Source organism: Plutella xylostella, chromosome 10 (genome assembly GCF_932276165.1).
Source record: "Plutella xylostella chromosome 10, ilPluXylo3.1, whole genome shotgun sequence".
Lineage (NCBI taxonomy): Eukaryota > Metazoa > Arthropoda > Insecta > Lepidoptera > Plutellidae > Plutella > Plutella xylostella.
This window is the reverse complement of record NC_063990.1, coordinates 1,823,228-1,850,288: the sequence shown is the minus strand read 5'-3', so window position 1 is coordinate 1,850,288 and position 27,061 is coordinate 1,823,228. Positions and strand designations below refer to the sequence as shown.

Genomic DNA, 27,061 nt, shown 5'->3' with positions numbered 1-27,061 from the left:
TATGAATGTTTTCATCTCATACAGATCATATAATGTCGCCCTGCTTTTGCGAATACCATCTGTAGCCCAGTCACAAAATTTAATTTTATTGTCTATCAAAACTTCCTTCGTTTTAAAATTACTCTCAAACTCATCAGCTATTATCTTAAATAAGTTAGTATACATCTCATTAGAATTGCAATCTACTTTAACCTTCGGAAGTTTTTCGTCTAGTTTCTTCAAGTAATTGTCAATTTTCTTTGTAGTAATCGGTCTGCATCTCACCTTAGTTTTATTTGTCTTGTCAGTGTTTACTAAGGTAATGGTCTGCCCACTGTGGTCTGACCTCAGACAATTTATCACACTACTGTCTTTAAACTCACAGTTACAGAATATGTTATCTAGACAAGTGGCAGACGTGGATGTAATTCTAGTTGGTTCCAGAAAGACATTAAAAAGATTAAATGATTTAAAAAGTAACAGTAATTTCGACCTATTAGGAGAGTCACTTAATAGGTCAACATTAAAGTCACCACACACTATTACTTCCTTTTTACTATTGGAAGCTAACCTTAGAACATCCTCCATGACAGTCTCAAAGGTAATGAAATCACCAGTAGGTGGCCTGTAGGTACATACTATTATATACTTGTTTAGCTCTGCACATGAAATTTCTATATGGTGTTTAACAGAAAGAGCAACTATGTCCTTTCGTTCTTTACATTTACAATTTTCTTTAAGAAATATAAGTGACCCGCCATGCTCGTTGCACTTTCTGTTAAAACAGCTTATAAGTTTGTAATTTTTCAATTGGAACATCATTTGATTCTCGTCTAACCAATGTTCTGTGATACATAAACAATCAATGTTAAATTTTTCCGAAAATAGTTCTATTTCTAACAATTTAGAAGAAAGACTCTGAATATTCTGATGTACCAATTTAAATTCATTCTTAAATGTCTTGTCCTTTAATAGTTTTGAGCCGAGAGAGCAGTGAACTGAATCAATCTTTATATCAACGCTATGATGCTCTCCCATAAATATGTTGATATTATTATTATATATGTATATTATTTTTGTTATAGTATGTATTAGGTATTGTATATGTATGTAACTTATAGTTATATATTTATTATACATTATATACAAGTAAGTATATTCTAGTGTTTACAGGTATTTTAACAAATTATCATTTTCCTCTCAGTCTATCGCACTGCCTATCACTTTCTCCACAACGCTCAAGGTTAGCTGGAAGAGAATGCTGTAAGTTCGCCTAAAGCATTAAGTTCGCCTATGTACATATTTTTATTTTTGTGCAATACCTACATAATTTAAAGGTAAATTTTACATTGGTGATATTATCTGGATCATAAAGTCGTACCCTGATTAAATCTAATTTTATACAAAGCTTTTGACAAAATCTAGAGTTAAGTAATGGCGTCAATTTAAAGTGAGAGGTACACAAGGGAGTCTTCTATAGTGGCAGTGTCAGACATTATAATATAGTCACCCTGAATGTCCTAGTTCACACTACAAGTCATATAATTACCTTCACACCGCCGTCTAGTCGTTCAGAAATCCCCGGTGCACCCAACTTCGACTGTTTCATGAAGGCTTCATGCGTCGAGCATTAATTTCTAAACAATTTCTAAACGTCGTGAAAGGTTGCTATTGGCAACTACACGCCTCATTTACTTGGTATTTCATTACTTCTGTCAAGAGCAGAGTTCATTTGACGAGGGAGACCCTACCCTGGAGGTACAGTTTCTAAACTAAATCTGGACATGCAACTTTCTGCCGTATTACTGCACGTGAGGGTCTATAGTGTGCTTGGAATATTTAGCTCTGAATGGTCTATACGGGTTCTGCTTTGGTTTAAACATGCAGAGTATCAATCATACATTTTTGAAGTAGGAAAGTCTTTTGTTTTTCCTATGGTAATTTCAGCTAAACGAAATGATTGTACTGTACACTCTTAAACTTCATAGTTGGTTGAGGATAGTTCATCAAAGATAGACCCTCTCATAAAGCCATCCGAGCCATTCGTCAATACACATCAAACAAGGATTAACCGTACTTGAAACTTTGGCACATCGAATATCAAATTCACGAGCTCTAAAGATATTTTGACGTAGAAACACTTAACGAATGACAAGGTTCCATGCGACGCTACAAATCACGACATAACACTGAAGGTAATCAATCGGAAACTATTCTCTATTCAAAACGGAGCTTCAAATTTTTACAAAAAAGACCTGTGATGTCCCTACTTCCCTGACTTTCAATGTGGCTTTCACCAGTTTACGGTGACCTCCCACATAGCATAGAACCACCTCAGTCATTGCCTATTTTATCAATAAATGAAAAGCGAGGAGGGTCAGGTAATGGTGGTTGGTGCAGTGTATATGGGGGTGAGATGGATCGCTCATTGAACCATTCTTTCCACGTGATTTGGCGCGTCACAGCCGAGCCTCTGCCCCAGCGAGATAAAGATGGAAAATATGAAAAGATTAAGTAAAAATTGAAGATTGATATTGATTTTATGACAGTTTCGGTGTAAGTAAAAATCTGGAGTGGATGACGTCTTTGTGTTATCATTATCACAAGCTTGTAGATGAAGATCAATTTGAAGACATATTTTGGCATTCGGCTTATCTATTTCAAATATTGGGTACAAATACGTAAATACTCGTAGGTATTCATAATATTATGTACATACTATGGGAGGTACTTATCTACTGTAATAAAGCCATACATTACCCTGAAAAAAAAAACCTAAATTTGGAAATTATAACTGTATAAACAGATCAGAATAAAACAGAATGTAAATGGCCAGCACCAACAGACTTTTGTTTACACACAGCTTATATTAAACTGAGAACAATTTTTCCTTTAATATTCCGTAGATCCACATCAGGATGAGAAAGCAGCAGATTAACTTTTCTGGCGCTGGCAGGCCGGAACTAACGCAGACTTGTATCGTAATATCTTGTTTACACGGAGTTTTACGCTCATACTACAACTTGGTTCGAATAAGCAATACTCCTGTACCCCGATCACCAGTATTTTTGACTTAAGTCGATACGAATTCGCTAAAAATTTGTATGCGTTTTATTTAACGTTACCGACAGCGGCTGATCAAAATGTTATCAAATTTCTATCGAATTACACTAGCGACTTTACTCGAACACTGGTAATGGGGGTACTGTAACTGATATGTTTGAAGACTCTGTTTAGGAATTTGCAAACATTGAACAAAAATTATGCAGTCAACAATAATAAATTGAACTATTCGTGACAGCCTTTGCCGATCATTGAGACGCACAGCTACATAAAAAAGTCATAGCAAACTGGGTCTTGGTCATCAGTTCCATGTCACATAAATATTATGATAAAGTAAAATATAAATCTCTGTAAGGAAGTGCTGACTCACAATAATATATTTGAGGAAAACTGAGGGGGTCTACAACTTTGACACGTCAGACCAATGGAAACATTGGGGGACGCTGAATCACAAATTATTGGCGATAAGCGATTTGGTTTCCGTAGATTATATTTCATGTATGAGATATAACGACAGGGATCTGTGCAGCAGTAAATACTTAATAGAAATAAAACAATCTATGTTCTTACTAAAATTTATTATTACTGTTATGTTAGTGTACTAATTAAAAATATGAATTATCATAAATACCTATTTACACTTAAAATTTCATTTTATCAATAAGTAAGATAGGAGATATACATTACAAAATAAATACTTATGGGTTTAAAAAATCATATATTTCTATGAAATTAATCTACTAAAACTTTAGACAATGGAGGAGATGTGGTTGAAACCTTTGCTATAACATCTTCAGTTCTAGCTGCTGAAATGAAACAATCAGATGCATTTGGATGCAAAACTAGGCACATCTTTTGAATTTCTGGTGAAAAGTTTACAAAAACAATTCTTCGCGATAATTTGTCCAGATCTTTGACTACCGCCATGAGATTAGAAGCGACTGTAGTGTCCATGCTTTCGAGATTGGTGCCATCTACCACGATAAGTGCCTCTGATATGCGAGTGGCTTTGAAAATTTCCCGCCGCACGTGCTCAGCTGAGCAGTACGACAAACTGTCATTTAACGTTATCATCAGAGATTGACGCCCTGTATCACTCTTCACATGAACTGATTTGATCGATGGCCTTGCCGTAGCGAACAGCAACATGGCAGCCTCCGCAAGAACTCCAGCCACTATACCGTACTCCAATCCTAATCCAAGACTCACGGCCATTGTTAGAAATAAAACAAATAGCTCTCTTTTACTACAGCGCCATAATCTACAGAATATTGTGTAGTCTATCATTGAAAACATGGCAGTGATAATCAAAGCTGCTAATGATGCACTCGGTATAAAATAAAATGTAGACGTGAGTACACTGAGTGCAAGAATTATTAGTGCAGCTGTGAAGATACCTCCTGCAGTTGTGGCAACGCCAGAGGCATTGTTTAAAGCAGTCCTAGTAAATGATCCGGTTATAGGCATACTGCGTACAAATGACCCAAAAATATTGCACATTCCGAGGGCTATCATTTCTTGAGTAGCATCTACTTGGACACCTCCTGCAAATGCTTTAGCTATAGCTACAGACTCCAATATAGAAACGAAAGGAATGACTATTGATTCTGGGCCAAGTGCTTTTAACATGTCTGGAAAACTGTATGTCTCATTCCCAACAACGGATGTAAATGGTGGAATTCCAAATGTTGGTATGCCGCTGCCTATTTCACCAATAAGAGCTAATGGCTCATCTCCTTTAGTTATTGTTTTTACAGCAAAAGCAATAAGCATGCCAATTATAACAACAATTGCGTTCCTTGCTAACGAAACAAACCATCTTATTTGCTTTCCCGCACCGTCAGTGCGTTTACAACCTTCACCTAATTTTTTCATCGCCATCAAAAATGCTATAGAGGTAAATCCGAGTACAGTATCCCACAATTTTAAAGTGCCTATATTTTGAGTGAAATTGAAAATGGATGCAGCGAAATAAGTACCAGCAGCTCCGGTTAGGCCAAATATCGCTTTCAACTGCGCCGACGCAATTTGTAGAGCCGCCGCTGTGGTGAAGCCGGAGATGACTGGAGCTGAGATGAACTCCACCACGAATCCCAGTTGGAATATTCCCATCAGAAGAATGATGACTCCAGATAAGAATGCAGAGAGCACGGCGAAGTCAGCCGAATAGCTGGACACGTATTTCGCGACGATAGCTGACATGATGGCGGTGGGTCCCACGGTGACATCCTTACAGCTGCCGAATATCATGTAGACGAACCCTCCCATCAGCCCAGCGTATAGACCATACTCCGGGGACAGTCCAGCGACCACAGCGTAAGCTATTCCTTGCGGTATGGCGGTCAGACCAACGGTGATTCCGGCAATAATATCTTGAATGAGAGTGGTGAAGGTATACTTCGGAAGCCATCCGACTATAGGCAGCCTTTTCTTTACACTTTTAACACTGCAAACTTGTGCACATTTTGATTTGCGCTTCCTCACTGTAGTCTCAGCTAAGTGTAGCACGGTCATGTTGGTATGTGATGCGGAGCGAGTGAGTCGGTATACTGCTAAGTGCCGGGAGCAAACATTTAATCCAATGATAAATTTATCACATCTTCTGCTATCGGCCCCTGTATCTTGAACTCAAGTGTATAGGCGTGATCTAATTTGATTAGTGCAGATATCTCTCGTATTAAAGACATCAAAAATCTATTTGATAAGAGTGTCTACCGTATTATGTAAGCTTTTTAAAAACGAACGCATGTTTTAAACGCTTTTTTATGTAGCATCATCATCACATAGCCTCTGACACCCTCTGTGAGTGCGCAAACCGTAGACCATAAAGTTTTTCACCAACAATCTAAGAAAAAGACTATAAAGTTGTATTCAACGAACTCCTCAATTAAATGATAGAAGTTGAATGAGCAGGTGAATAATGAACATACACACTGCGCAGTCGGGTAAAAATAACCTCTTGTTTGGGTAGCGGGTTCGGCGCCGGGCCGGGACGATAAGGACTTGATGGAGGAGTGTGTGTCCACGCATATTGCTACACCATAATGAGGAATCAGCTGTGACGCCCTGTTTACGTATTATGAACCTTATGTCTAATATTTTAATAGAAGTGTTTGTGTGAACACTGAATGAAATAAACTGAAAGGCGAAAAAAGTTGTTAGGAGATACACACATATTTTTGTATTTTTCTTTAGGTAGGTAACTACCTATTTCAATCAGAAACCATTATAGGCATTCTTTAGAAAGAATAATTAGAAAAAACAGCAACAGCATTAACTATACCCAGTTCCCAAATAACTAATTTAGCATTAATCATTTCCGCGTCACAAATTTTATAAGCAAGTCTGTGCATCAAATGGGGAGTTTTTAAACTTGGCTTAATCATGAATAGAGTGATAATAAGTGGGGGTAATCATGATCAATCATGATTAACAATAGCGAATCAAGAGGCAGAGGGGAGATAATGGTGACTTTAATGACTTAAACAATGTTAAAGGAAGTATGATTCAAAATGTTAAGTTTTTATCGGTTAAGCTTTTCTTTTTATAACAAAACAAGAAGCTTCTAAATAAGATGTCTGTCTATGGCGTAAAATCATCGGATTTGCTTTGCTTAAATAATAATATATTTTGATTTTCGTTTGTTTTAATTCAGAATGTAAATAATTTAATTAAAAATTATACTGGGTCTTTTATCACTTATTTTAATTTGAATTTTTATGTGTTTTCTGAGGTAAAGTGTTGGACCACGTCATACCTACATACTAATCAGCAGTGAGTTAATACATTTTATCATTAGGCGTTAGGGTAGAAGAATAAGTACCTGCACGTAATTTATAATATAAAATCATTTATTTCATTCTATAAAAGTCTTCGAATACCGAATAAGATTTGATTACTGTGATGTGACTAAGTACCTACCGAGTATGTAACAGGCAAGGATTCTCAGCGGGTCCTTATAAATCAAAGACTATTATAATTCAAATATAAATTAACCAAAGACACGGTAAATCCGTGTAAAGCTGGTATTAACCATCCCTGCAGGGATCGCGTGAGACGTCGTCGGTCGCTATATACCTATAGTGCGACAAACTTATCTGTTCCGGTGAGAGCGAACTAAATTGATCCATATCTCATTACTTACTAATGAATTATATAGTGATATAGATTAGATGGGTTTATTAAAACCACAAGAGCGAATTACCACTACTGGCAAAGTTAAAATCTTATAGAATTAAGAAGTATTAGACATTTACGTGAACTCTCACCGGAACAGATAAGTTTGTGGCACTATACAGAGTGTTACTGACGTTGTGCTAAAACAAAAGGTGGTCAATTTTGACAAGAATGTTACTGCCGTTACTGGCCATTATAAAAAGGTAAAGTTTTTTTTTATTTATTCATGAAAAAATAGTTCAGAAGATATAGTATATAATATGTATACATAGTATCATTATACCGTAATAATAAGAAATAATAACTACATCACTGTGTTTTTTTATTATTTTGATGTTTAAAATATTATTATCGTAACTTTTTACACGTTAAGTAATTTAAGTTCATGACGTACGTTACAACTTTGGTAAATAACTTGGACATGCCACAGTTTACGATCAGTGGTAAATTTTATACTTCCCATTTTGGCAGGGTTTTATGTGTTTTCACATATCAGTTTTCATTGTTCACCTGCAGTGAGAAGCGAAAAATGCGTTCAATTTCACAAAAAATAGGATGTTTTTTTTGTACACTATTAAACGCATTGTTTTTGGAAAGTTAATTTATCTTTAAAAAAGATATTACATTATGATTTAAAATACATATTATACTTTAATTCATTATACGAGTATGTATACCTATACTTACTACAAAAAAACCTACATAATACATAGCGTATCCTCCAATTGTATAACACTAACGAGCAACATGCCAAACAGAACTAAAATGTATATTATTTGCCCGCGCATCGAAGGGTTGAGTGAACCGCGCCACTAGTTCAAATTAGTTCAGGCGAAGTTGAGAAATGGCGTACAGGCCGAAACCTTCATGCGGTAACCCTCCAATAATCGCGTAGTCTTACAGACCATGCGTTTAGTTTTCCAACACATTCATCTTGTATTTTGAGGGTATTCTGGACAGCTTCCTAAATACCGGATAACTAATTTATAGAGCTGCGTTTGACAGGATTTTGTGAACTTGCGTTTCTGTGTTTAGAAGGATTAGGGGATGTCTGTTGAAGGTAAATTGGAAATAATGGAGATTCTCTGTTTGGTATTTTTGATCCAAAATCCGCGTATTTACCATTTGAATTATAAATACATTTTGAGCTAAAAAGAGTATGTTTAAATTGTTTATAGTGAAGGAAAATTAAATGTGCATAAAATCTGGATTCTAGATTTCTAAACTAGCGTTCATTGTCTTCGCCATCCCTCAAAACAATGCATATACATATACTAATGTAATACACTCACGGGCAATGAAAAAGTTCCACTCACAAAATGCCGACACCAAACAACCCCAATATTTTCAAACCTTTATTTTAAAATTTGAACAAACTATTACCGTTTTTAATTCATAATATTCTGATGCTCTGTTAAATGTACTTCAATGTTGCAGAAGGCGTTGTTAAGCTAGCCTTTTCCGTTTAAGAGTAATTTGGTGCTTTTCTCGGTGGAACCTTTTCATTACCCGTGAGTGTATACGCACAATACGCAGAGACGGACATCACTCATAAAAATATTAGACATTTCATGCATTAATTATTTAGTAAGACTATATCTGTATCTATCGTAATAAAATAACAAACAAGGCCTTCTCTGTATATTTACGAAGGAATTATCGCACCCGTAAAGAGGGCTTAATCGCGTGAAAATGAAAAATGGAGGCTATTTTCCTGATAATGGCCTATCGTGCGGGTTCCCTGATATTATGTTTATTACAAAAAATTATTTCGTAGAACTACGATTTAAGGCTTACTCAATATCTATCTCTCGGACGAGTTAATCGACAAATACAAAGCTTTTTCATTCAAGATACCGATTAATTATATTATACATAGGGACCGTCCATTAATCACGTGAGGCTCAAAGGAGTAGGGGAGGGGGTACGGAAAACCTCACTAAAAATCACGAGGGGGGAGGGGGGGTCTCGTTAGACATCACGTGTATAATTTTTTTGTCAAAAAGCGGAATATATAACTAGGTATTTCTGAACCGAAATTTTGAACGGCGCAAAAATTTTAACGATTTGTATTATGACATATTTTTTCTAGTCAAAAATAGCCTTTACATAGACTTCCAAAAAAATATACGGAAAACCTCACGAAACATCACGAGGGGGGAGGGGGGGTATCGTTAGACATCACGTGTATAAATTTTTTGTCAAAAAGCGGAATATATAACTAGATATTTCTGAACCGAAATTTTGAACGGCGCAAAAATTTTAACGATTTGTATTATGACATATTTTTTCTAGTCATAAAATAGCCTTTACATAGACTTCCAAAAAAATACACGTGATCCAGGGAGGGGGAGGGGGGGTGGAAACGGTTTTATTTTGACCAAATTATAAATTAGTTCTTTGGTAAAAATCAGGGTTGTTTAGTGTCGACATTTTGTTAGTGCAACTTTTTCATTGCCTGTGACTGTATCTTATAGTGCGAGCAGCACCGTCACTAGATATTGGCTTGCGTCAGACCGTAGACAATTGATGCAGATTAGATTACATTTACGTAGATCAGTTTGTAGCAAGATTAGCCGAGAAAACAAAATAACATAATGCGTAAGTTGTTCAGAATGACGAGTTGACTCACCCCCTTCTGGCCCACAACACCAATTTTGCAATAACTGGTTATATTTACAAGAAAAAGGGAATTGAACCGTGTATTTTTAAAGCCTATTTTTGGAGCCCAGTGTATTTGAAATCATGAGTGAGTTGAAACTCTATGACATGTAGATAGAGTTTCACTTTTATTCCAGCGCACACAATGAAAATCTCCATTCCAAAAGATAAATTAGTGTTTTTAACTATTATTTTGGCCGACATGCAGTAACGGCCTTGACATTGCCAAAAATCTGCGTCTAGACGAGAAAATGAGCCATTCTGCTGAATACATTATTCAAATTACTTGCATATTCAATGAAAACGCAGTTGGACGTAAATCAACGCAAAGTGTAAGTACCGAAATAATTGTAACAATTCCAAATTACTATATGTAGGTACATATATTATTATGCCAAAATAGAGTCACAATTTCTGAAAATAATTAATTTTTGTGTACAAAATTTTAAACCAAATAAAACCAAGCCATTTTCTAACAAAAAATTCCCATAACTGCAAACACACATAACAGTGCTTGCCACGAAAACGGCGGCACTTTTATCAAGTGACAGAACTCAAGATTCAGGACTCAAGAAAACAAGAGGACGCATTATTTTTATCTGCCACCACCAACATGGGGGTCTATGATTTAGTGCCCATCGCACTGGCGCCAACTGCCTTCCGGGGCCTAACGACTTCAACAGAGATGGCACTAAGTGGATTGATTCTTGAGTCTAGAGCTTTATTTACAGGGTGTTAAAAAAGGGTAAGAAGAAACGGCGTGACTCAGAGGTGACGCGTTTTAAATCACTATTGTTGTAATACAACATGTGATTTTTTTTAAATCTAATTTACTAAAATAAAAGTTATTTAGAATGATAGGCTGACCCTCTTTCGGCTAACGATGCCACTCTTGCAAGTTTGCAACATCCTGTAGATGTCTATATCCGAGAGTTATTGCAAATCGGTGTTAAATAAGTTTGAAAGCAAAGTTACTCTTGTTTTTGTAGCCGGAATAGTTATTTCGTACTTAAATATCAAACACTAGCTTTTGTGCAAATGCTTCGATTCACCTTTTTAGGGTTACCCGTGGGAATTACGGGATAAAAGTTGTTAGTATTGCCAGACAAAGGTAATTTATGTCATTTATTTAATTCTTTACTGTATAAGGATTATGTCAAATTGTGGAAATGAGAATGGGCGTTTTGGGACCTATGTCCAATAAAGATGAGACATACATCGTTGGATAGCTCTTTTCAAGTGAGCAAAAAAGTATTATGACGACAAATCCGTATATGTTGTCCATTTTGAAATATATTCGTCGGAAGGAAGTATTTTTCTATGGAATTGCACTCTCTCTCCTGATGACAGTTAGGGCGTAATACACGTAAACACGTATTATTGAAATTGGAGAAACTACTTTCAACTGGTTTTATTTACTGAGATAATAAACAAATATATTAATATATGAATGATGATCATTTTGTTATAAAAATTAAAAATGAATGTGAAAAAATAACAAAAACATTAAAATTACAGAAATAAAATATTAAAACTTTCAAGGTACGATTATTCTAATTGGACAGTAAATCAAGACTAGCGCTTCCGTTATTCATATTCTGCAAAAAAATACCTTTTCAACGACGTATCACTCATTTCTATTGGTGCTGGTCCCAGTTTCCATATATTTGTGCCCTTCATCATTTGTGGAAATCTCCTCTGTAACTAAACTTAAAACCACACAATACCTACAATATAATGTAACGCGCATAGAAGCACAAGTTTATCTCGGTTAGCGTAAACAACTAAACACACGCTAAATGTATATACATATATTATATAAAACAGTGAGTCTGTCTGTAGACAGCGTAGTTTATCGGCGACACGTCAATCAATGTTTCCGCGCTTTGTGTACCCAGGTCCCTGCACGACACTGTAAATGTGAGAGAGGAGATATGGCACCTGACTAATACCTATTGCTACTCGTGCAAATTAACTGTGCATCTGAGTGACAAAAACCAGAGGTCATATTAACTAGCTTTGGCGTACCCGGCGTGACCCTTGGTTCTTGCTGGCCAGTTGCACAGTTAATTCGCCCGAGTGGTAGTACCTATACGATTCTATTGCGTGAAGGAAAACATCGTGAGGAAATCTGCACATAAAGATTATTGTGAATCTTAAATGAATTGTACTCACTGAGGAACGGCACACAAAAAATTACAGCGAAAAGCGGTTGGCTCTAACTTCAGGATTGACTTTCGGGGCAGAACTTTCTCAGTATGTTTAAATACCATATACGTACCAGACGTATCACCACCGTGATCAATCTGCATCTGGCGCTTTCATCGCGGTGAAAAACCGTAGTTTAGCTCTTTTTAGACAGCTTTTTCAATACGGGGACAAACCCTATAGAGCTTCCACTATGTCATTGTATTTTTGACGTTTCCTTATGTCTGGTAAGTAAAGTTGGTTTTCTATTGCAGTCGTCAAATATGTATGGGATTTCGAATGTCAAAAAACCAAAAATATAATAGACAGAGTATAGTTTAGCTCTCTTATGTTTGCTACCAATACCACATCCAAAAACCCGGGCACTCGCACATCAGAGCCTCCAATTTTCCCGCCAAACCGGCGCCACAAGGCGCGAAAAGCGAAAATTGCGAACTGAACACAATGCCTACCCCCCGAGCAACCCGCGGCAAAAGTTACACTGACATTTTCGATTAACTCTTCACACTTGGAGCCTGTATCTGAGGCCATTGTATTAGCTGAAATTGATTTTTGAAAACTCCCGTAAAAGTTCTATTTTAATTTTCAATTGAGTATGAAAATATATAGAATGTTGGGAAATGGGTGGGGTTTGGGCAAGGAGCTTTTAGAAGATCATTTTATTGTTCTATCGCCCACTGTTGGGTTAGGGTTACCCTAACCCTAATAGGGTATATGCTACTATAGGCCTCCGTATTTATAAGTACGACAACCTTCCGGTTCTCTGCTGCTCTAAGCCACTGCCTTCCCACAACTTTGAGGATGTCATACAATACCAATTTAAAAAAAAGTTTAATGTTTATTTATTGTGTAAATATTAGTAGATCTTCGTTATTCATGGTACATAGAATAACTACTTCTGCATTAAGATTAAGTTGGAAATATCCTGAAATAAAGAAAGTATTTATTTATTTATTATTAAGATCGAAAACACTTGAACCGTACTTACCGTAGGTTTTATTTTTTTCACATGAATATTGCCTCATTCTATCAAACCTTTAAATTTACATAATTATGTAAAAAAAAACGCTTCCAATTAAGTACCTATAGCTATAACGAGTATATGGAAGTCCTTTAATCCGTGTAGAGTCTATCCAATACAGCTTCCAGCGTTATTACATGGCGTCAACTGCCAATTACACAACAGGGTGTTACGCAGTCAATATACAGGATGTTCTACAAATATACAGATCGGGTAGAATTTTTAAAGTGGCAATGGCATCCAAGACATTGTACCAAACATAATGAGTAACTTTCACTATCAGGCTAAATCGCGGAAAAAAACAGCTATAATTCTACTTGAGTAGGTTAAATTAAAAAAATAATTTAATAGTGGCCGACAATGCTATCTTTGCCAAAGAAACAATTAATAAAAAAATAATATCTGCCTTGAAAACTTAGCGTTATGGGAGTCGCTTCAAAGAGCTTGTTTTATTATAAAATTAGCTTAGCATGAAGGGCACGATGAGCTGGCAGCGGGAAGGTCACTGATAAAACTCCACCCTACATATATGCAGACGGATAGGCAGACTGGAGATGTGCCAGGCGCTTACGCCTTATGTTTGAGGAGTGAACGACCGCTGCGTGTTACGACATGGAGTTGGCATTGAGATGGTTCATGGCTAATGGCTATTGTTGTCCTGAAGAACTTGAACTGTGAGTTGTAGAATATGAATTATTGGAAACATAATTATACCTATTACTATATAATACTCTCACTTTTGGTAGGTATGCAGGTGGACATTGATGCACCCACTTTTCACCAATGTTGTTTAGTTTAGGGCTCTATTATGCAGGTACACCCTTACTTCCATCCAAAACCCTGTTGTATAATTTTGTTTTCCTTTATTAAAAAATTATAACTTTACCTATATTAGTAGGTAGATACTTAACTTACGCTACGCTATGTAGGTACTATGCTTTACGATTAAAATAACTGGATAGGTCGCAAACCGTATCGCCATTTCGCACAGGTGCACCAAAGTGTAATGCAAAATTTTGGCAGCACTCGCGGGGCCGTCACTTCCGGTTTCATGAAAAATGGCGGCGGGCGCATTTCCGGTCCGCACGTGGTGCACTGATAATGGGTTTACCTTGCATTTTATAGCTTTTTGCACTTTATTGTTGGCGTTTTTGTAGACTTGCTGATTTGTGTTTTCATTCGGTGTTGGTTGCGAGCCTGGCTGAACTTGATACGGGTGGCATTTTGTAATATTGATGTTGATGTTTGAGCTTTTATTCGTTCATTCTTAATTCAAATCTACCGTTGTATCTTTCCGATGATAAAGAGTTGAAAGCAAATTTGTAGAGTAGAGCTGCTGGTTTTAGAAATAATAGAGGCGTAACTCGAAAAATAGGAAAATAAAATAATATGAAAACTGATGTTCACTAAATAATAAACACGAAGCATTTTGTACATGAAATATTTTTGTGCTCGCGCACGCTCTCCTCTTCACTTTAAATTAAAATGTCTGCTGCTTTTGATAAAGCACTTTGTAGGTAAATAAACTGGGACCAAAGAAACACATTGTATTTATTTATATACATGAAGCTAAATTTTATACAAAGTTATTATTATATAGGCGTTATTTATTTATTTTATTTTATTTTATTTTAAATGGAAAACTTACAGCTATTTTGACAAAAACACTTATATATAATAGACAACAGAGAGCCAATTACAAGTTTTCACTAGTACACAATAAAATACAATATAAATTTGTCTTGGAGTTACACATACATAAACACAAAGAAACAGACCAATATAAGAATACATACCTACATCTAAAATTAAATTAAGTTATATAATTAAAAAAAAAACTAAGAGAATGCTTCGTAGTTAACTTAAGCTTAACATTGTGATATATCCTCTACCATAACCGTTGCCACTAAGCCAGTGATGCCACGAAATTACGAACGAATGCCGCCCTAACAGCCTCGAAACTGCTGTGGAAGATATCGATATCGTTGGACTCGCACAACCTATTGACCATGATACTAGCCCTTACTACAAAAGAGTTCTGCCTGTAGTTCGTACTGCATTGAAGCACATGCAAGATGTCTTTTTTACGCGTCAATCTCTCTGGAACTCTAAGTTTAATGAGCTGCAACAACTGGGGGCAGTCTATTTTAGGCAGTGATATTGGAGTAGATGTGTGTTTTCAAGCAGAAGACAGCGTGGGACGGTCTACTACTGCCTGCTTGACTACCAATGACATTGAAGGCTGCGTTCATTACTTAAATAAATATCTCATAATGGAAGTAAACGTAACAAAAAATGGAAGTACCTAAGTAGTAAAAACAGAAAAAAGACTAGGAAAATTAAGGTTAGTAAAAACTTTACAGCACGAATTTTTCAATGCGTTTTTTTAAATGGATCTATGACACTGTGCTGCGCCACGCCAATCTACACAATATTTCTGTTTTTTTCTCATTTTACAATATTGGGACACCTAATACGAGAAACTATATATAGAGGGTGTTGCAAAAATAGTATACTAAGCCGAAACCAGCATAAACCAACACCCTGTATAGGATGAAGCCGCTCAGTTACAGTGTGGAGGGTGCATAAAGAATGTGGACTCAGCGGGGGCTCGACTATTGGGCGCCACTAACCTCTTTATCTGTCAATATGGCAAAAAACAAAGCATTTTAATAGCTGCTAAATTACTTATTAACTAGTAATAAATGAAAAATGAAACCAATACCCCTAGTACAATGTGAGCACCTGAGCATATAGCACGCCTCGTTGAAAACTTAGAACCTTGGCTACAAATAGAAACAGATTCACGCATATAATTTAGGATACTAACTGTAACTACTCACAGGGAGGGGTAAGAATATTGATAAACAATTGGGCCTGAGTTGTCAATTAATTTAAATAAATTATTCTTATTATTACAGACAGACTCTTCAAACTTACAGCACACCTATTTTGCAGTAAGGAAAATAAAGTGAGATCTACAAACACTCCGTTTCCCGGGACAGATATTGATTTGACGCAGCAGGCTCCGACATAACTCATCCAACAGACAGTGGCGCCTGAAAGACGTCTTCACTCCATGTTTACAGTTGTTTAGGGCGCCAACACATTAACACAAAATATGAGACTGCAAAACAGGGACATAATATAGCTATTTAATTTGTCTAAGTACGAAGATGGTAAATTTAAAATTGGTGCCTTCAGAATCACAACCAATCACCTATTGCTTCAACAAGCTTCATTTTACGTCACTTGTCAGTCAGTCAATTCGTTCATTCGTTCACATGCAAATGGCAGGGCTGCTCCAACTTCCGGCGCACCTGCGAGCCTACTTCCGGTCACATCCTCCCGTTTCCGGGACAGGATGTGACGTCGTGTCGACGTTGCGAGAGACTGAAAACCCAAACTAACTTTACACGCACTTACTGTATGGGCTGTATGGCACTCAAACTTTACACGCACTTAAGGCTAAGCCCTAACTGAACTTTTAGGTTGTATTGCTCATTCTTTGTACATTTTGTTAAAGTAAAACACTTTTTTAGACATTTCTATTTGGAAAGAATACATACCCAGCATACAAAATAAATATTTAGAATACCTAAATACGAATCCTATATTTATCACAGTTTGAGTAGGTACCACCAAAAAATTTGTTACGAATACGAATGCTATAGAAGTATCATAATATAGCTCGCCTGTATGACGTACAACCCTTAAAGAGCCATTACAGAACAGTAATGGGAGGTCCAGTCGTATAAATTAATCGTCCAGATCTGTGATAATAGCGATGTATGTGTTCCTACTGAGTGAACGCAATTGGACTTGTCACATGGATTTGCAATCACCAAGAAACCCTATTAACCCAGTAGACTGAAATTATTCTCAGTAATGGATTAATGGATTTATGAAGTTGGGAGGTAGGTTTAGGTGTCATTGGTTTATACAGGATGGATGGTCGTTGCATTGCCAGGTCGATTACACAAGAGTTTCTTACTGAGAAACTTGAATGTTTATTACAGCATTTTGTACACCTTCCTCATTTATTCTTTAAGTCTCTCCTCCACCCAAAGGTTGCCTGGAAGAGATCGCTTTTAGCGATAAGGCCGCCTATTGCGTTGTATTGTAAGTTGTTATTTGTGTAAATTGTTTTTAAGTCAATATAGTAGTATTTTATTCTATCCTATCCTATTCTATTCTAAACTTACGAGTATTATAAAAAACGGACTTCTAAGACGCGGCCTTAGAAGTCTAGCTCTTGTGGTTGACAAAAAGAATCATAACAAGACAAATATTTGTTTAATAATACAATGAATGTTTTTCCACTGACAATCTTCCAAAAATATTTCCTTTTGTTTTGTTGAGCAGGCTTGCAGTAGGACTTTTTTTAGACGACCGAATGGCGTAGTGGTTAGTGACCTGACTACTGAGCCGATGGTCCCGGGTTCGATTCCCGGCTGGGGTAGATATTTGTTTAAAGACAGATATTTGCACTCGGGTCTTCGGTGTTGATATTTATATTTAGTATCTATCTATCTATGTATTTGTGTAGATATATCAGCTGTCCGACACCCATAACACAGGTTCTGCCTAGCTTGGGGTCGGATGGCCGTGTGTGAGATGTCCCCACATATTTATTTATTTATTTATTATATTTACTTTATAACAAATGTCTAGTTTCAGTAGTACAAAGCACGAAATGTCTAGTTTCGTTCAAAGCTCCACAGTTTTGCGCGCAGGTCTCGCCTTTCAAATTCAAATATCTGACAAATATGTGATAAAGTTAACTAAGTACTTACCTAGAAATACCAAAACTTGTTACCTTAACTTTGTTTTTACCAAACCATTTATATAACCATGTATATTGCATTCATGTTTGGTACAAAACGTAAACAATCTTAGGGTGTCTTTTTATTTCAACTTATTGAAAAAATTGGGGTTAAAAAAACAAATACTTAAAAACCAATAAAATACTTACTAGCAAAAAATACCTATATTTTTTATAATGAAACCATTTATTTTAGCTATAGTTTAGAAATATTGTTCATCTTTTATGCCAAGCATCAATGATTACGGTATACTAAATACACTCTTGTAGACATGGGTTATGTGTATATACGTATATATGTATATAAGTATTCCCAGATTCAGTTACGGTAACGAGTTTACAAACTCATTATAAATTAACAGTAGGTGAATGCCACAGTGAGGTTGTAGAGCTTGTTGTGAATAATAATAACAATATTATTCGACAGGGTGGAAGTTAATCACATACTGAGAAACTTTAATTGCGGGGCCATAACCTTTAATTCATAAAATAATATATTTAAATACAAGATATATCCCAAGATCTTTGAACATTCTACGAATGTGTAGAGCAGAGTTTTTCTTCTCGTTTCGTGAATTTGTAAAATAATGAAAATTGCTCATTATGCGGGTTCATTGACCTACTGACACTCATAAAACAGCACCCTCTATAGTTTCTTACAGATGACAGCTTACATGATTTTGGCTTTCGGGTGTTTATTGTGCCCTTAAAAAACTCAATATAATAAATAATGATTGCATATCCAAAGGATATACAAACATATCGTATTAGGTACTTTCTTTGTTATACTTAAGTACTTAATAAAAATAAAATGAAAATCGTGGTTCTATCAAAAATATTGACTTTATAATTAGGTTTTGTTTTTTTAAATCCATTAAGCTTTTTTAAGCTTTCGCTAAATTAAATTAGCCTTTTTTCGAAGGTTTTTTATCAGCAGGTACAATCTTGGCGAAAATCTCTGCTTTACAAAAAACTTTGTCCCCAGCTATAAACGTCATGTCCATTCGAAACTTATCAAACGGAAAAACAAACGGAAATTCTTGTAGTGGAACTGATCCATTTATAAGGTGGTAAATTTTCTGTAACAACAATTAAAAAAAAATTATATCCACAAACTTTTTGGTAGAGACTAGCACCGGACGGGCTAAGTATAATGATATATGAATAGAAAAGTTTCCATAATATGAAAATTTAAGTATGGATATGAAAATAAATAAATGGAATATACAGTAACTCACGGGGGGCGCTGGGCACGATATTCCATTTGTAACAAAAACATGACCCAGGTACGGGTCTTTCAATACATCACAGAAACTCAGCTTTAGTTCAATAAAACTCCTCTTGTATTCATTGTGAAGATATTGAAAAAGAACCGTATGTATCTGGAAATAAATTTTACTCGTCAATATCGGAGGACTTTGCAACCGTAAAGACCTAACAACAAAAAATATATTTTTGACATTTTAAAAAAACACTTAAAATGAGTTACGCCCTAATTGTTCAGATTACCGTGACGTTGTCGCTCCAAGTGTGTTTGGTCTCGCCGTGTATGTTGACGTAGTAGTCTCCGTGTCTCGTGTACTTCTGGACGGACAGGTTGGCGTGGGCCACGTAGTTCTCGTCACAAAACGCCACGTGTCCACGCTCCGGTATCGCTTTTAGGCTTAAACACTTAAAAATGAATGGGAAATAGTTTTTTTTTTATAAAAAAGAAATATTACCACTAACCCGCACTAGACAGAATGCTGGACTAAGCCTGTCTAACTTGGCAACAGGATGATATGCAGGAATAAACAGTTCTTGCTTAGTTAGTTAAAAATAAAATAACTTACATTTACTACAATGATCGCTGCTGACAAAGCGAGCATCAGTTGAAACAGTGTCATATCTGGCAGTGGTATGGAAAAATGAATTGAGTTATTTACTTTACTATAGTGGTGTTGCGAGCTCGAAGTGGCCACCAATAACTTGGACACTATTCATTATGCTGCATCTACCTACATATGTGAGTTACTATATTCGCTTAATGATAATGTAAAGTATTATTTTATAATTTATGTGGTAGTCCCAAATCGGTAGTTGCAATCATCATTAGATTATTAAAATGATATTATTTTAATGTCACGCCGCAATTTATTATGAATCTTCTGTATAATAAATGTACATAAGTATAAAAATAGTTATTAGGTAATCGTATAATTTTAGTGCAGAACCGGGTTGAGTTATTTTACACCCACTACGTAGCACGTAGCACCGTACCTATTGTGTATTAATGGCGAAATTCAAACTAACCACCATTTACAACCCATAAAATGACGCACCATTCCGCACCCGGTAATGAAATGGACGCAGGTACATTTTATTGATCATTTGAAGCATTTTACGTAACCTCTGGCGCTCGCTAGAACTATTAAAATACAATTCTTGAATATTTATATAGATATGTAGTAGGTAAATAATAAGCAAAATCCTAACTAATATTATAAATGCGAAAGTAACTGTGTCTGTCTGTCTGTCTGTCTGTCTGTCTGTCTGTCTGTTACTCTTTCACGCAAAAACTACTGAACGGATTTGAATGAAATTTGGTATACATATAGTATAGACCCTGGGAAAGAACATAGGGTACTTTTTATCCCGGAATTCTCACGGGAAAACTTTTTAAGGCGAAGCGAAGCGCGCGGGAACAGCTAGTATAATATTTATATCTGACTGCGGGACCAAGGTCTCCCTCTGGGTCTTCTATGTATTATATCCCTGTCCTCACTCTAGACGCCTGTAAGTTTATCTTTCGATAAACATTCAATTTGTCACAAATCGTAGGCAATCATAATAAAATTAATGTGCAATCCGATTTCCATAAATACTTAAAATAGCACAACTACAAATTCCGTCCACGTCGCGGGAGCGTGTCGTTCCAGTTACAAACAATGCCATCATTTGTTATTTAACATTATTCGCACCTGCGCCCGAACTGACCGCAACATGGAGGTGATCCGAACGCATTAATACTCAGATTAGCATCCCTAGTTGGGGGCCTAAGATGACGCTGTAAGGGCCTGGTTCACAATGTCTGGATAATGGCTACCTGTGGGATGAAAGACTTGCTGTCACTATCCGTAGTTATGTTTGAGACAGTGACAGCATGTCTTTTATACCACAGGTAGTCATTAGTAATCAGGTCCTAAGTCAAATTATAATATAATCCGACTGAAAGTTTCACGTTGAGCAGAACTTGAAAATGGAATGCAGTACAGTTATGGCATGATTTTTTGTTGATTAGAAGGAGTTAAGTTCATGCTCAGGTATATTTAGAAACAACGCTAACTTTTTTGTTAAAATTAAGTAAACGTAGGTACCATTTAGATGGTAATCTATGTTAGAACTTTACTAACAATCTTAATTTATTAGAATATAAAAAAAATGTTTTTTCCGATCTTGTATCTCTTTCGGAAAATTCATTATTTATTCAAATTACTTCATTTTAGGGCTCCATCAGGTGAGAGTCCCGAAACCCCCAGCGGCAGCGGTCATCGACCCGACCACAGGTGTTGCTTGTCACGGCCAGAACTGACTCCGGGACAACTTGGCTAGAACATCCATATTGCCTGTACTGTAGGTACGCCTGTACCAATATTGTTTCCTAAATAATAAAACCATCGAAAAAAATTAAAAATTTACTGTACGTTTGCTTCTTCTGTCATCTGCATGAATTTTCGTCAAGTGTTTCATTATATTTTTCGTGTGGATCCCTTCGATAATTATTCAACAAAAGTTTTTTTTTTTTAATTCAAGTTAAAAAAAAAACTTTATTGTAGGTACCTACATAATAAATTATTATACTATAGTATTATCTGGCTAACAATAAAATAAAGAATTATTGAAAACATGAAATACCGAATCAGAAATGTTTTTATAACCTGTGGCAGGCTATTTCTCATGCCTTCATCACAAAGTTCATACCTTCTTACAGTCTTCAAAATGCACCAATTAATCGTAATTTAAGGGCAAGTTGCACACCTGTCGATGTTTTATTCACTAAACGGCTCCCCCGTCGAAGTGCTTAATTAAGGGGGAGTCACAATAACAGGGTTTTGTTTTATTAATCACTTGAGGCATCCATTTTGAATGCATTTCCGCATCCGGGATGGGATTTAGCCCTTTTCAGGCTGAAGTTTAGAAATTCATTCATGGGGTTATTGTTATTTATGGTTGTCGGCAGTTTAATCAGCGTTGAGTGTTTGTTTGATAACCGAATATAAGAGTTTTTTTTTCTCAAAACATGTTATGACTATAAATAAATGCGTATTTTTGTTGCCTACAAGGCACAGTCACATCTCATATAAAGCGCATTTAAATCAGTTCATCCATTGCCATGGACACATCAATCTGATTAAATTTCTATCCATATTTCCCGAAATACAATTTTTAGTACGGTCAGGTTCATAAAATACTTAATATTCATTCATTCAAAGATGGGTTTGTTAAGTAGGTTGTTTGACAAGGTACAGAAGTTAATAGATGCTTATAATGACTGTACCTATCAAAAGATACGCAATACAACCTACTTACACAGCCAATATCAAGAGTGACTAACATCCTTTGCTGACCGTCGTGCGTACTGTAGGAAAAGTATAGGAAGAAATAAAAACCTTTCTGCAAATGAATTCTGTCAGATTTGTCGTCAGCTGACGAACGTCCGCAGCGTATTGCTCTGTAGCCGTGATGGAGGCTATTTAGCAGATTAATGGCGCTTGTACAGTGGTAGCGAAGCTATAACGCTATTTGTAGCTATAAACAGTATTGACTAGAGAATGTAGAGGAAGCGAAAGAAGTTTGTCAGGATCGTGGAGACACGCATGGCACGGGAGACAGGCATGAGCATAATTACATATATATGTCAATTATGTAACAGTATTTTTAATTGCCCGAGTAGGTATACAATAAATTCACTCGCCACCTTAAGGGTGAAATGGAATCGACACGATTTTGGCATCGAATGGATACGATAAGATCTTGTGCGATAAATATGAATAAAAGCAAGTTTATTAACTACTAATTCGTATGTAATTATTTAGGTACTTACCATAGCTCTTCGCAGGATGTGTATCGGCATGATAATAAAATAAAGTTCTTAACGGGGGTTTCTACTTAAGTGCCTTACCTGAAACAAAATAATAATGAGTAAGTACAGCAATTAAACCACTGATAAATTTTACACGACGTAACAGGAGGCAGCTTGCTCCAGCCCGCTTAACTATTTCTACTCGACCAGCCTAAAATGCCTAGCCTGATTATGGTTTAGGGAATAAAATGGCGGGATTTGTTGGCATATTTCCGCCGGATGTTGAATTATGGAGGTAAATTAACATTGCGTACATGTGCCACTGCAGTTTAATTAGAAAACTCGGGATTCGGGCCTGGTTTAACCGGGGTTTTGCTTTAATGTGATGTGATGACTTGATGAAGTATGATTAAAAAGAGGAAGCCGCAATTTTTTGTGTTATTTAACGGATCTAGGTCTAGGTGATATCTACCTAATAGGAAACACCTACCCATCATCATTTATGAAGGTAGGTTAGGTTAGGTTAGGTTAGGTTAGTGTGTGTGGTTATGTGTTTCCTACTTAGCTATAAGTTCTATGTATATATATAAACTTCCTATATGTATAAAATTATTTAAGTAGTAATAATTATTCGTTACATAAATGATGATGGGCACAAATACATGGAAGCTGGGACCATCACCAATAGAAATGTTATACGTCGTTGAAAACGTATTTTTTTGCAGAATATGAATAACGGAAGCGCTAGTCCTGATTTACTGTCCAATTAGAATAATCGTACCTTGAAAGTTTTTATATTGTATTTCTGTAATTTTAATGTTTTTGTTATTGTTTCACATTCATTTTTATTTTTTATAACAAAATGATCATCATTCATTATAATATTATATTTGTTTATTATCTCAGTCAATAAAACCACTTGAAAGTAATTTCTCCCATTTTAATAATACGTGTTTACGTGTATTACGCCCTAACTGTCATCTGGCGAGAGAGAGTGCAATGCCATAGAAAATTACTTCCTTCCGAGTACTTCTGGCGAATATATTTCAAAATGGACAACTTATACGGATTTGTCGTCATAATATTTTTTTGCTCACTTGAAAAGAGCTATCCAACGATGTATGACTCATCTTTATTGGACATAGGTCCCGAAACGCCCATTGTCATTTAATTCATTTTTTTTACTTCATTAAATTTTATCGCGCAGATACATTTAATATTACTATTATAATAAGAATACCTATAGTACCTATATATTATGATGACTTTATTAAACTTTAAATTTTCAAAACAACATTTTCAACCAGATTTACCGCTTTGAATTACCGTTTAAAATCCCTTCAGAGTTATTTTCATCCCAGAGTCTAGAGTTAATTATATTACGAATAAATGAAAACGAGACCCTCGGTTGTCTATGCCGAGCCAACGGAACCCTGGTCTCGCCTATTAAACATGTAATTTTCGTTTCAAAATAATATTTTCGTACTTTCTGATTCTGTCTAAAGTTAAGTCTCTGTGAAATAATTTTGTACTAAAGTAGATTGGTGTTGGTGGTGACTGGGATAAAAACAAATGAAAATATCAGTAATATTTAAGGGCCCTTACAGGGTGACGTGCCGCGCCAATTTTGGGTTTTCAATGCGTTTCACACAGCACACGCAGTGACACGCACACATGTTAGTTTGCACAGTGGGTCGATAAACTTTTACTCGCCAACTTTATTGACAATTATGTTCAAGTACATTTTGGGTGATTTTAGGGTAAGTAAGTATAATTCTTACTTACACTGGTAGGCACCAGGAAAGAGTAGAAATTAATAGGGGTGCCACTTTTCTCCATACTCGGAACCCGATTAGATTTCTAAACAAATGTGGTATTTACTTGTAGAAAGGTAACTACAGGTATTAAAGTGTAGATAATAAGTTATACTAAGGGTATACTAAGCCGAAAGGGGATGACTCAAGGGGTCATTCTGAACAACTTTAGTTCTACGAGTTTTGCAAAAACGCGAAAAAAAAAAAACGTTTTCCATGGTAAAAAGTCACGTGTCAACAAAGTTTCTATGATAAAGTTTTTTTTGGTTAATTTTTAAAACTCGTAGAACAAAAGTTCAGAATCAGTCTCACTTGTTTTAACCCGACTGCCGAAGGAGGAGAGTAATGTTTTTTGATTGTATGTATGTATGTTTGTAAGTATATTTTTTGGTGGCAGAATAATATTTTTTCATATTTTTAGAGTTTCGTACCTCAATAGGAAAAAAGCAACCGTTATAAGATCTCTTTGTTGTCCGTCTGTCTGACTGACTGTCTGTCACTGCCCTTTTTCTCAGAAACGGGTAAAGATATCAAGCTGATATTTCGCATAAATATGAGGAGTACCCAAAAAAAATTGGGGTACTCCCTCTCCCATACAAGTAAATTGGGGCTGATATTTTTTCCGGTTATTTTGATGGTGTAGGTAGGGTATCGTTGAATAGGTCTTTTAATATAATAGGTATAAAAAAAGGTTAAAATATAATTATTTGGCTTTTACCCTTAAATTTGGGGACCACACCATAGACAAATCCTAATTTAAAAAATGATTTCAATAGATGGCGTGATTTTATGTTGGGTAACTCAGAATAAGAAGTGATGATATCTCAGAATAATAATGGTTAATGGTGCTATTCCGCTGAGCATCGAAACCGGTGGGACGCTAATGAAAAGTGGTCATGGAAATGCACCAGGGTAGACCCTGCTCCTAGAACAAGGCATGAGTTTGTGATTTGTGTGCGTGAAAAGCGAGGATGGAAACTTTGAATATTTTCTTGATTTTTTTATTATTGATGCAATAACATATAATTAGTATTATTCTGAGTTACCCACCGAAGTCACCCCGTGGCAGGTTGACTAGATAGGTACTTTTGCAAATCACGCCATATATCGTTGTTTTTATTAGTGGCTACTGTCTATAGAAGAAATTCCGTCATTGACAATTTTACGTTACGAATGAATTTAGTAAACCCAGTAAACCTAACTAATCCAGAGGAAACCTAAAATATCTTTCTCTCTCTCTTTGAAAAACATACTTAATAGCCCAAACTCGATTCTATTCTATTCTCTGTGGGGGTGTAAGTACCTGCACCTGGCTCTCTCGAGTGGAACCTTTGTGCATATCCCCAAGGTCTAAACTGCCTTCCTAAGCTTGAACCATTTCCCACCACGCTGGTCCACTGCGGGTTGGTGGGTTCACATATCTAGATGTGCTAAATCTAGATATGCAGGTTTCCTCACGATGTTTTCCTTCACCGTTAGAGCGATGGTATACATTGTACTTAAGTTAAAAGAACTCATTGGTACATGTCAGCGCCGTGATTCGAACCCGCATCTCTTGCGTGAGAAGCGGGCGCTTACCCGACTGAGCTACCACCGCGCCCAAACTCGATGCTTTTAGCTATTAAATCTTTGAAATAAAATTCAGTCACCTCCGTGTTACTGCCCTCATCAGATCCTCACGAGACCATGCCTCAACCAGCACCATGAGACTGTGTTTTTGAATCCTAACCTAATCTTCCTACGTATTGTCATCACTTAGATCCATTCACTATATTCCTGCTCCTCATCCCAGGGCCGTGGGGAGGCACGTCAGCTTTTTAAAGACATCAGCAGCAGACTAATAGAAGTCTCAAGGGACCCTAGGGCTGGCACTTACCTATCACAAAGGCTAAGCATCGCTATATAGCGGGGTAACGCGGCCAGCGTCTTGGGTACCCTACCCGACAGTGGCAGCGATCTGGCCAGCATCTTCTTTTTAGTTTAATTTTAATTTTATATTAGTGAGTTTTAGTTAGGCATTAATAATTATAATTTAATCAAGAAGTACCATGGACTTAACTAATAAAAAACATTATCATTTAATTTATTGAATATAGTATAAGAATTATTCTTCCTCAATTTCAAATCAAATTATGTTGGTGTCATAAAAGTTGAAAAAGTGCAATGACAACCAATGTGCAGTGATTTTGTGTCTGTACACAATTAGATCGCGAGCTGTCAGTGCCGCCTAAACCGACGTGACCCTTCTTTGG

At 36.2% G+C, this 27,061-nt stretch overlaps 2 protein-coding genes across 8 annotated transcripts in view; both read right to left on the bottom strand.

Annotated features, from left to right (window-relative positions):
- Window positions 1–27,061, bottom strand: part of LOC105390148 — a 304,252-nt gene that overhangs the window by 167,674 nt on the left and 109,517 nt on the right. The gene's annotated exons all lie outside the window — the stretch shown is intronic.
- Window positions 3,744–5,606, bottom strand: LOC105390141 (sodium-independent sulfate anion transporter). Its single transcript, XM_038117798.2, has one exon. It carries the CDS (start codon window positions 5,554–5,556, stop codon window positions 3,775–3,777), a length of 1,782 nt encoding a protein of 593 aa, XP_037973726.2. The 5' UTR covers window positions 5,557–5,606; the 3' UTR covers window positions 3,744–3,774.